General features: G+C 36.5%; 1 protein-coding gene across 1 annotated transcript; it reads right to left on the bottom strand.

Moving 5' to 3' along the window:
- Positions 1-4: 4 nt before the first annotated feature.
- LOC139944336 (rho GDP-dissociation inhibitor 1-like) lies at positions 5-12,237 on the bottom strand. The gene is made up of 6 exons (XM_071941335.1): positions 12,094-12,237; positions 7,491-7,679; positions 6,973-7,053; positions 5,610-5,686; positions 4,269-4,332; positions 5-2,596 (listed from the first exon to the last, which is right to left on the bottom strand). The coding sequence occupies exons 2-6, from the start codon at positions 7,672-7,674 to the stop codon at positions 2,400-2,402; spliced, it is 603 nt and encodes a 200-aa protein (XP_071797436.1). The 5' UTR covers positions 7,675-7,679; positions 12,094-12,237; the 3' UTR covers positions 5-2,399.
- Between the last annotated feature and the right edge of the window lie 596 nt (positions 12,238-12,833).

Raw genomic sequence — 12,833 nt, 5'->3', positions numbered from 1 at the left:
AATATGCAGATAGTATCACCTTTATTCAACTTTCACAATAAATTCTAACAGAGCCACCAACTCATAAGCTGTGCTGCTTACATATCCACCTTTTCAAGGAGAAAAGGCACATAGATTTTAAGACACATGAGAATTACATAAAGACACTTTGGTTACATGCAAATAAGAACCCAATTTCAAAGTGGATATAAAATCATACATAGAACTATCTTACTATATAGTTCTAAGATGACCCATAGACCAAATAACTTTTCTCTGAGATGTAACATGCAAACAGTGCAAAATCTATAAAATGCAATCCAACAATTCTTGCTACATTTACACAGTTTTAACAGTACTCTTTTTTATGAACGTTACTGCAGAGCAGTTAATTAACTTCACATTATTTGTAAATGATAAATGTCCCTGACATTCAATAACTTGTTGAATCATCCTTGAAGTTTCACTGTTTTCAATGTTTCCTATGAAGGCAAAGTACCAATAAATCAAAAACTATATTAAGATATTGTTTTAGAACACACAGAGGGGGAAAACCCCAACATGAATTCACTGATAGTACAAGAATTGATCTCTTTCACCATTGGTCAGAAAATCTGTTGTACAATTCTATGGCCAGGAAAAAGATAATTGCATAACAAAATTAGGCCAGCAAATATGAGTATAAAAAGCATAAACATACACCTACAAAAGACTTCCACACTAAAATGCATTGTACATGATCTGTTTTTACAAAATTGGAATGCTTGTAGTAATCTATAAACACCTGAATAATACTAATTACAGCAATACATGATTGGTCTTTGGATTGGATCTCCACAAACCTCTGGTGCTACCCATTGGTTTGTTGTATTTGTTTGTAATAATGGCAAAGACTCCAATTCAAAATTATTTTGAGGATTTCACTTCAAACAAAAAAAGTAAATCATTTATGATTCAAATCAAAACAGTCATGGAATGGAACACCTAAAGGTTTTAAACCTGGCTGAACATTGTCATAAACATGATGTTATCCTGTAGCCCTACAACCTACAGTAAGTGATGGACCATACATATATAAACAAAGATACCATGTTTTCTAAAGCACTAAAATTCTCCACTGCATTGCATGCAATATGTATAGAGTCATCTCGCCATTATTATACTAACCTCAATGGTACTCAACCTTCAATTGGCATTTAGAAAGTTTTGTATCTAAGATATCAACATTCGGTAAGGCTAGACAGCTCAGTTGTACCGGCATATTAATTCAAAGATATACTTTGAAATAAAAGGATTCTGAAGCAGTGTTGAAAATCGAAGAATAATAGAAATGAAAATTTACTCACATTAATAATATTCATTTTAAGTACACAGTCCAAGCACATGAATAAGCAGTATATTTTATGTTGCATAAAAATGTTGCATAACTAATCCAGCAAGGATCAATCATGTTAAGTTGAACTTTCATCTATTGGCATTCTGTCACTTGAGTAACTTTAGCTACGACTGTTGATTGCAGCAGCAATGTTTAACAACTGAGCATTGACAGTGATTTAGTCATAAAAGATGACAAAGCCGTTCATTCTGATAAAAAATCACAATAGAATGAACAATAATTAAGAAGACCTGGTAAACGGATCACCAACATGTTGCTGAAATATTGTTGATAATTGAGAAGTGCACATGGTCTTTAAGTTGCATCAGATTATGATCTTGGTTTCACAAATATTTTGTTTCTATAAAAACGTATCGGCCTAGTTTTTGGATAACTGCAAAATAAACATCTACTTATAAAATATAAACATTAACAAATTGCATGATAAATATCAGTAACTGTGACAACTCTTATACACTCACCAGAAAGTATTTATCATGCAATAGAATGTAAAACACACAGATATTACTGGCAATTTGGGTAGTAAACTGCTACAACTACTTTTCTACTGTTTTGTTATTGCTCTTTCAGTAAACTAAAGGCACAACTGAAAAATAAAAAGAACTAAAAACAGCAGAATATTTTTGTTTGATGCACAATGTTGAGATGTCAGAGTTTGTTACACATTTATAAAACATGAGGTTGTGGATAAATGTTGCTTTAAAAGCCATGTCATGAAACCCACACCTTTATACAATTAAGTCTAATGTTATTGTGTAATTCATACAGATACTACTTAATAGGTACCCATGGTAACATTTGAGGAAATAAGACATTCTGTTGAGGTGGAAGACTTGGCAAACAGAATGATTTCTACCAGACTTACTGCAAAAAATTAAGTTACGTATACCAGTTATATTGACTTTCAAAGAAAAGAGAAGCTCGGGTCTCAGTCGCCCATTATTTCAAGCATTATTCGGAACATAGAGTTATGTCCTCTTGATCAAGATTACTTTTTATACACACCAAAGGGACGAATCTCAAATTATGCCCAATCTTTTTTCAATTGAAAACTCCATTCCCACTCCAAAATGGCATTGTTATCATCATCACTAAATTTGCTTTTGACCACGTAGGTACCTCGATGCATTAGGCCAGCTGGGGCTTCTTCACCTGGTGTTTTGTAGACGTGTGCTTCAGTTTTGGGTCCATAGCTTCCAACCATCAACTTGGCTTTGTCCACTGAAAACAAACAAATAATCAGCATGTTGTTTACTTCTAAGCAAATTAACTTTCTATGGCCAAAACAACCCTGGATTTAAAACTCCTTGTTAAATACAGTTGACTCTCATTATTATGAGAGCGACACTGCGATAGGCCCATTTTCCTTGTATATCTGAACATTGTCTTAAAAGTTGTGCACTAATAACGATCATGTTGTTATAGTGCATGCTCTACACACGACATGTGTATGCTTTACAGTTATGCTGGCCTACATATGCCACGGAACTGTTTGCTTCCTAGAACAGTGTTTTTAAGCATCTTGTACCCCAAAATATCAATAATACTCTTTTTGCTTAACTTTTTGCTTAAATGATAGCAAACATGTTCTATTGGTATATCATCCTGGTATGCAAGGAAGTACCATTTCAATTGTGGGTTTCAAGCGAAATATTTCTGGTGTTCGGATCAGACGTAATTGCACCACCTGTCCGGTCTGGCAACAAACTTGACGGAGGTAAGATTTTGTTACACAACAATATTTCCAGATATCGCTTTAAGTATGAAAAACAATACATTGTATTATCCATTGCTTGCATCTTCTGTTTTATAGACTTACATGCATGGGAAAGTTCAGGACCGGTGAATCTTCTGAGCTTGTATTAACGAGAGTTGATTGTATCCAATAATGAAAAGAATTTTTCAAAATAAAAGAAAGCTATCCAGAGACCCTCCCCCACCCACCCCACAAAAAAATTAAAATAATAATAATTAAATAAATACCATAATTTCCTGCAGACAAGACGCAGAACCCCAAATCACTGAAACAATATTTAACGTCCAATGTACAAGGCACCCCGCTGGACAAGACGCAACATGTCAACTAACGTAGGCTTGCCGTATCGCAATTGTATTTTTGTAGTAGGATCCCATTCACTGTTTGTTCATCAACACATACGGGGGTCACTGTGATTATATAAGAACACTTACCACACTGTGAAGGGATTGTAATTTTGTTATAAAAATGACAAATAAAGCATCGCTTCTATTTTTTTTAATTTATATTTTTTCATTTTCGTTCAAAAGTTGTTTTCTAAAAACATAATTTAATAGTTTTTATTGTCACCCAACGAGCACACAGACACATACGTTTTCCCAACGGACTGTAAGCTGCAAGAGACAGAGAACACTAGAGGGCGCTTTGTGCCAACTTTGAAGATGGCTTTTTTTTTCAAAGATTGTGCGAGCATTTCGGAATTTTATAAAAAGTTTGCGTTGTAAAAACAAATAGCAGCTTGCGCGAATTTAAAAAAGTCCATCTTTTCAAAGATTGTGCAGCAGCATAACAATGATTTAGTTCTTTGGTCGGTACGTTCGGTTTCATTTGAAGAAAAATTATAACATGTAGAATTACCCTGGACGAAATAAAGGTATTATTTTACAGTATAAATGTTTTCACCCAGTGATCATCAAAATGAACTCAATCGAAATCAGTCAAGGCGCATCGGGAGATGGGACGCAGTGATTTTTTTTACCTTTGAAAGTCGGATAAAACATATCTTATCCGCAGGAAATTACGGTAAACAAATAAAGAAAAAGAACATGAAAAAAACAAAACATGAAGAGTTGTATTCTGACACAAGGGAATGTTACAATATTCGTGCTAACTAATCATCAAAGGTCTTGCTCTTACCTTTTATTCCTTTTCTATAAACAACCTGCATATATCTAAGCCCAGAAACAATCTCACGCTGAACCTATACAAAAAACCATTAAAAGGGTCTCAATTAGAATCACAAAAACAACAAACTGCATGCCTCAAATCAATAATCAAATTTATTTTGAACCAAATATTTTTATAATAATAAATTTTTATTATCTGATATTTGTATTATATTCCACATGTGCTCTTGAGTTAATATTGTTTTTTTTGTGTAAAAATATGCAATATTTTCCACTGAGTCATCTACTCAATGCATGTTAGCGAGTTGAGTGAACATTCACTAAAGTGGTTGTTCTAACCCATTGTTTTTAGGTACTATGATTTACAGAGCACTTAAAGGCAGTAGACACTATTGCTAATTACTCAAAAAAGTTATTAGCATAAAAAACCTTACTTGGTAACGAGTTATGGGGAGAGGTTGATGGTGTAAAACATTGTGAGAAACGGCTCCCTCTGAAGTGACATAGTTTTCGAGAAAGAAGTAATTTTCCCTGAAGACCTCAGATTTAGAATTTGAGGTCTGGAAATTAAGCATCTGAAAGCACACAACTTCGTGTGACAAGGGTGTTTTGTTCTTTCATTATCATCTCGCAACTTCAACGACCAATTAAGCTCAAATTTTCACAGGTTTGATATTTTATGCATATGTTGAGATACACCAAGTGAGAAGACTGGTCTCTGACAATTACCAATAGTGTCCACTGTCTTTAAACCTACACCAGTACTGGTAAATACATTGTACATAATATGCTAGAATAATTTTTGTCTCCTGAGACAAAAATTGTTTTTTATGACATTGTTTTACTCGTTTCTCAAAACCTACAGCACCTCAGCAAGTATCATTTTAAGGGAAGCTTTCTACCATCATTATCTTCAAACCTTGTAAGTTCAATGTAAATCTGTGGACATTGTGTTTTGTGTTACAAAAAGTACCCAAACCCTTTAAAACAAAAAAGGAACCACGACCAGACCTTGCCAAAATCCCCCAAATCAAGTGATATTTTAATTTTTTTTCATTATTCCTTTACATTTATTGTCTTTCTTTGTATTGCGTTAGTTGGAAACAGGCTGTGATTTACCCTAGTGGAGTATAGGGTCATGGATTCAATGGCTATAGAGGCACAGCTAGGATTAATGGCCTTTACCTTGACATAGTTTGTATTGTTGCCTGAATATAAATTTCATATACTGGATGAATGTTAGCGATATATAAACATTACCAATTCACTAAATTGGTTGCTCTAATCCATCTTTTCAGATGTATGAATATTATTAATACACAAGTGATTAAAACGGCTTTAATCAACTCACCCTGAATTCGATGTGTATTTTGTACGACGTTCCTTCTTTCAAAACAAAGGGTTTGTTTTTCAGGGTAGCCAAATCACCTGGATGATAAAGAGAAAGGATCAAATCATTCAATTGTAGCACAAAGAAGGTAGCCACCTTGAATCTGGTGGTATCCCATGGCCAGCGGGGTTCAAAATTTAAAAAATACAAATCATACAAATATTAATTTTTTTGTTTTTACCCATACACCGATTAGGGAATAACAGTGCGAGGACCCGGTCTTCACTGCGTGGTAATGACCGGGTTGGTGGCTGGCGCTGTTAACGGACTAAGCCGTAGGCGAGGTCCAGTAACAGCGCCAGCCACCAACCAACAGCTAAAATTGTCCAAATTTTGTGACTTTTCTCTCGGCGATACTTCCAGACATGTTCAGGGGCCATATTTGAGCTTTTGATGGTTCCCATCTCTTTCGTGCGTTAATCACATTACTGATCTTTGAGACCAGTGACTCTTTTAAATAATGATCTGTTCAGCGCCTTCACTGTGGTCAAAGGAGGCAAATGATTGGACGATAGCTGTTTCTTGTGCATTAAATCGCGTGCATGAGCTCAGCGTCAGTTTATACACTGAAGCACCGACAGTTGTTTGAGGTGGCATGGGTGGCTTGTGTGTCAAACAAGTAAGTCATTTTGTGTATGTAACAGACATTTTATGTCTTCGGGGGAAAATTAAACTTTACAAGCCTTGAGTTTAACACAACGGTTATTGCTGCCACTGCCAATCATGTGGCCATGATGCCTCTTGCAAGTAAGCAAATAATACTGTAAGTAAGTCTAATGTATTGGATGTAAACATGTAAAAGGAACGTTACAGATTTTGTAAGAAACAAAAATCGTGAAGATCACAGATTTACATAAAACTTACACAGTCTAATGATGATCATAGTAGAAAACATCCCATGAAATATTTCTGTCTCAAATGTCATATTTGATGAGAAATAAATAATCTTATTTCGCGTTTGGAGTTTATCGCTCAGTGAGCATTTTATTCATTTTTGTTTATTTTGTTTTGGCTATGCAAAATTTGTAATCGGTTTTTAACTATTTTCTCGTGACCCAGATGGCCGATCGATCTCAAACTTCTACAAGTTCGCCAGTTTATGTAGGCCTATATGGTGGATTACATAAAGTGCTTACACTGCCAGCAACTGTTTTGTTAGCAAAAATCAATTCTGTAATGTTCCTTTAACAAACATCTATCTATTTTATTCCTTCACATTGCACTTCAGGCTCCAAAACGTCATCACTCACCACCAGGATTATCAGCCACTATTCAAAAATAAATTGTTATGGATCAATTAAAACATTTTCCTGCAAAGTTTTACCTGTTAGGTCAAGACATATGGGATCACGTCCATCTGGAGCAAACACCAAAGCCTTTACAATGACATTTTTACCCCCTTCATCTGCAATGTGAGAAAGCAAAACAAAAAATGGTTTAAAATAAAACATTCCAAAATCAACAAGTACAGGTACATTTTTATATCTGACATACCTTATCTTGCGTTATTAAACATCAAACTAGGTTTTTTATCTTGCATCTTGCGTTATGGAGTCTTGCGTTTTTCAATCTCGAATCTTATGATAAATGTTATCAGGTAATTTGATACCCTGTTTTTGTCAACATATATATTACGCCATCTGCAAATGCCGTGCTGCCACCACTTTTTGTCATTTATTGCTTTTTTGTAGCTGAGGGATGTGAGATGGCAGATAGAGCACCTAACTAACTTGAGGACTGCCATCTGTTTGGTGTCCTGGCAATTATACATTAGGGGCAATTCAAAATGTTAAACATTTCAACTGTCATATAAAGTGAAGGACAGAGGAAGTATAGGCCTACCTAAAACTTTGTCTGCACCAGCAAGTAAACTTTGCTTATACTTGACCAAGCTCTCATCATCTGCATCCAGTTTGGTGATTTCCTCTAGTGTTTTTTGTTTTGGAGGTTTGTATCCTGGTGTCAATTCATCACCTACTTCCTCCTCCTCTGCCACTGCAACAGGTTGTTCAGGTTCATCTGCCATGGGTACTGACCAAAGGAAAACAACAACCTTTACATTCACATGTAATATGACATTAAAGGATTTGGGTACTTTTTCAAAATGTCCACAGATTTACATTAAACTTACAGGATTTAAAGATAATGATAGTAGAAAGCTTCCCTTCAAATAGTACTAACTGAGGTTCTGTACTTTTTAAAAAATGAGTTAAACATAATTTTCGCCCCAGTAAGACGAAAATTATTTTAGCATGTATAATCCCATTAACCAGTTATGGTATTATACCATAACCATAGCATAACTGGTTAATACGTTTTTACATGCTAAAACTGAGACGGAAATTATTTGTTTTACTCATTTCTCAAAAACTACAGCACCTCAGTAAGTAAAATTTCAAGGGAAGCTTTCTACTATCATAACCTTCAAACTGTGTAAGTTTAATGTAAATCTGTGTACCTTGTATTTTGTGTTAGGAAAAAGTACATAGACCCTTTAAAGGAACAAGCTGCCTTGGATCGGACGAGTTGGTCTATAAAAAGCTTTTGTAACCGTTTTTTTTTTAAATGCATATGGTTGGAAAGATGTTTTTAAAGTAAAATACAATGATCCACACAAGTTTGCCACGAAATTGCGTGGTTTTCCTTTTACTGCGCGAACTAACATGGCCGGCCATTTACGGGAGTCAAATATTAGACTCCCATAAATGGCCGACCATGTTAGTCGACGAGGTAAAAGGAAAACCACGCAATTTCGAGTGATACTTGAGTGGATGATTATATTCTACTTTTAAAATATCTTTCCAACCATATGCATTTTATAAAAAACGGTTACAAAATGCTTTTTTACTCGTCCGATCCAAGGCAACGTGTTCCTTTAAGTACACTGTAGTTGTAATGTCAACCAATATATTATATTACATCCATGGTACATGTAAACAAGGACATAATGTTTCTTTGATTTTGTAACTTTTTAAAATGTTTAGGAGTTAGGGCTAAAAGTTGTTCAACTTCTTTAACATTGCCTTCATACTTGTCCATAACTTTTTCATATTATCTTCCAGTGAACTTGAATCTTTGATTCTGATTGGTCGATCCAAAGCAACAAGAATGTGGTTTAATATTGCACGACCCACATCAAACCCTGTTCTACCACACTGTACTAACTTTGCGGATTGCGCTATTTTATAAAAGCTACACCTCAAGTTTGCTTGTGGTTAAATTCCTGGAATACAGAAAAATATAGCATGTCTGTGCCCCCATGGCCTCGTTGGATGGGACAGGGAGGCACTGCTACCAAGCATTCTCTGTGGTCTAGCATAGTGCCCTTGGGATGTCCTTGGGAGACAGTTTTATGAAGGGGAGTCCAGGTTTGCAATTAGATTCGAGGGCTTGCTAATGATTCAGAACATAATCAACTGAACTGGGCCCAATTTCATAGAGCTGCTTAAGCACAAAAATCTGCTTAAGCAAAATAACCCATGCTTAGTAAAATCAGAATACCAGCCAAGACTCATTTGTTATGCTAAGTAAACAACAGCTCAATGCCAGTCACAAGCAATGTATATGGCATGACATTTTGGCCAGTAACATGTGTAAAACGAGCAATTTTCGTGCTTAACCAACTTTTTTGCTTTAAAGCAGCTCTATGAAATTGGCCCCCGGTCAACAGTAACAGGTGAGGATACTTTTCTCGAAGCGTCTTCGGCAAAAAGTCCACAATTTGTCTCCCTAAATTTAAGTCAAATTATCTATCCATACCTGACCAGGGCCCAATTTCATAGTGCTGCTTAGCGGCCGATTTGATTTTGTGCTTACTGAGCGATTTCCATTTCATAGCGCTGCTAATCGCAAGCACAGGAAAAGGCATGCTAACCTTTCTGTGCTTTTACCGCACGAAAAATAAATGACGTCACAATGCAAATCCATGGTAAACGCACAAATTGTGCTTAGGCCGCCCAATTTTTCTGCTAGCCTGTGAAATACGCTTGCAGAAAACTTGTCTGCTACAGTTAGCTGAAAGAGCAGCGGTATGAAGTTTTATTGGGCCCAGAAGGGTTGAAAGAATGTAAACAGAGAGGCATTGGCACTTCAAACTATACAAAGTGACAAAATAGTTATAGAACAAATTTATTTTTGAGTCTACAGGTGGCAAAGATGCTCTCTAAACTCAAATTTTAGTTCCATGTGTGCTTAACCTTAAAGTTTCCCTTTTAATTATATTCCAAAGATAAAAATTTTATGTCTCATCTACCAATTCCTCTCACAAGAGGATATGTACAAAGTGGTGGCAGGACGCGGAAATTTTCCGCCTCAGAAAACTGTCCGTATCCTGCCACCACTTTTTCAATCATTTTTACAAAAAGGAGTATCTCAATTAAAGGGACACACCGGCCGAATTGGGCTATTTGGGCTACAAAATAGACTAAGATATGACTTCAACAGTCTTCCAGGAATGAAGAAGATCAGTCCTTAAAAAAAAATCATCAAATTTAGCCGTTTTTGAGCATTTTAAGACAAAAACGCAGGTCGCGTAATTGTTCTAACCAAAGAGTGGTACAAACAATCACGTGACCTTCCGGGCTAGTTTTACTTTCAGCCGTCTTAACCAAATTTAAATATTTTTTTTACAAAACTATTTACGAATAATTGACGTAAAAGATCATGTATTCAAATTATCGCTACAAAATTTAAATAATGGTGAAAAATCTAACGTAAGATTCACATTCAAAGAGTCCGTGTAACGGAAGCTTGTTATATGGCGTTTTTTTTTTTTTTTTCATTTTTCGCTTAATACGTGACATTTTGATAATTTTTTTTACAGCAACCATCTATAAAAACATTATTTATGATTCTACACCCTTAAATTGCGTAAACGGTGAGCCTGTGTGTCCCTTTAAGGAAATTGAATACTATTTTTAAAGTAGGCCTTATATCATAACGAATGAAAAAGTGGGCAGGATGATACAAAAACTTTTCCAAATCTAGCTAGGTTTAGGAATTGCAATGCAAAAAGTGTGTACGGCAGCTGCATGCTGGAACGAATACACACACTATCTCGCAAACTCGGCACCTGCAAACTCGGCACCTTGCAAACTCGGCACCTTGCAAACTCGGCACCCACTCGGCACCAAGAATGTCGGCACCATACAAACTCGGCACCGGCGTTTTATTGACTAACAAACTCGACACCAAGGAATATTACCTCGAAGAGTGAAGTGTTTAAAAAATAAAGTAACGTACGTGTACTAATGTACTTACGCAATAAAAATGGTTTGATAGTTAGTAGCTTTGTAAACACTGTTAATGGCAAAATCACTAGTTAGGCCCTATATGGGAGTTGATAAAAATTCCCCGACTCTCGAGAAAATTTGGGCCCCCATCAGGAAATTGACCGTGGCGCCCGCACCGTGTTCAGTCAACAAGTTTTTAAAATTAATGTTGTTTTTAGGCTGAAATTGCGTCCACGCGGTGAAAGTGCGGCGCCATTTTTATGTTTTGGGCTTTGAATAAGTTGAATAAGGGTTTGTTTAGTTTGGTTAATAGTTTTCGAAGGATTTTTTGCATGATTTGCCGAAAGGCGTCGGCCGGCCGTGATCGGGGGACTAATTTCCCGACGGTTCTGCGACAGTTCTGTGCGTGGTAGCTCATGGCGTGCATATGGTGCACACTCCCTTCAGTGTTATTTTTTCCGTCCCGTGCTATATAACGTCGCTTCTATTTTTTGGTATGTTACGATAATTATTTTCCAATAATATTTGTAATGTTATTACTTCTAACTTTATAACAGGATCAAGCTTTTTATGGAACTATAGTATCACTGAATTTTTAAATAAAAATTAGGCCTACCGTACCACGCAGTGTGAACAAAATTGAATTTTTTTAACTGGGTGCCAAGTTTGTGTTTGTACATGTGCCGAGTTTGTGGGTGCCGAGTTTGCAAGGTGCCGAGGTTGTAGGTGCCGAGTGTGCAAGGTGCAAAGTTTGCAGGTGCCGAGTTTGCAAGGTGCCGAAGTGACCGGTACCCATCTGCTGATAGCTTGCTTACTTTGGCCAGCAGTATCAAGTTCAAGGGAAGGAGTACAGTGTCACTGTCAGAAGAAACCAATGTTTGTGAAAGAGATTTGCTGTTTTGTCAGCTTGGTGTTTAAATCCCTTATGGGAGTTTGTCGAGTTCCCTTGATGGGAAGATCATTCAAACAAACAAACAAACAAACAAAATACCACAGCACAAAACTGGATACAAAACGGTGTCCAATAAGATACTGCTCATTTCTTTTAAATCTTAGAGTTTTTAATTTTAGACGTGCAGTCATTTAATTTTTTAATACACGCAGTAAAATGAGTAAACACTTCACCACCACAATTATTACTTTACTCACCAAAAAGAATAAATAAAACAACAAGTGACTGGTCCTTGGTTGACTTTGTTACCACAATTACCTACCTGTTTTTATACGACTTTTCCGGTTAAATAATGTTTGAGAGAGAAGAAGTTGCTCGTCGAATCGGGGCTAGGGCCGGAAGTAAAGTACCTTTATTTCCTTGTATTTGCACCCTGCCCTCTCGCGCGCACTCATCGGCCGGCTGCTGCCTGCTGGTACTCGTCTCTTAAATCGCATTGTCCATTTCAATGTGGGACACCATCGATGCGCAACAAGTACTACAACTAAACTTACCACAAGTCGTTTTAGTAGAAACGAGTTTACCCACCTTGCAGTCATAACATTGCTTACAGATATTATGCTGCATTTTATTATTCTCACGTAAAGATCACTACCTCGGGACAACTTGTTGGCCAATTTACACATAAGAAGCATTTAAGGAACAGAATTTAACAGAAAAAACAGAAACTAAGGAGGCCTATAAAATATCTAAATGACTGACTGGGTTGTGAAAAGGCCTAGCCTCACGACTCTTAATGGTTGACCTATCACATAAGGAATTAGAACAAGTCTCTTTATGACTTATCAATGCCAATTAAGACATATTCATGAGATATGAGTAATTATGACTAGATAGGTGCTCCATTATTCCGACACCCCTAATTCCGACACCCCTATATTCCAACACCCCTATTCGCCGACACCCCTATGCTCCGACAACCCAACCACCCATATGTTCCTACAGCCCTATTTTTACGACACCCCTATGATCTGACACCCCTATATTCCGACACCTCTATAT

This window comes from Asterias amurensis, chromosome 11, assembly GCF_032118995.1.
Source record: "Asterias amurensis chromosome 11, ASM3211899v1".
Taxonomy (NCBI): Eukaryota; Metazoa; Echinodermata; class Asteroidea; order Forcipulatida; family Asteriidae; genus Asterias; species Asterias amurensis.
This window is presented reverse-complemented; position numbering and strand designations above follow the sequence as displayed.

What these genes read in the sequence shown, in the direction of transcription:
- LOC139944336 (XM_071941335.1), bottom strand. Translation starts at nt 7,674, where the DNA reads ATGGCAGATGAACCTGAACAACCTGTTGCAGTGGCAGAGGAGGAGGAA. An exon ending in TGGTGCAGACAAAGTTTTAG is followed by an intron (nt 7,054 to 7,490) that starts GTAGGCCTATAC and finishes CTCACATTGCAG; the next exon opens with ATGAAGGGGGTAAAAATGTC. An exon ending in TTATAGAAAAGGAATAAAAG is followed by an intron (nt 2,597 to 4,268) that starts GTAAGAGCAAGA and finishes GTTTGTTTTCAG; the next exon opens with TGGACAAAGCCAAGTTGATG.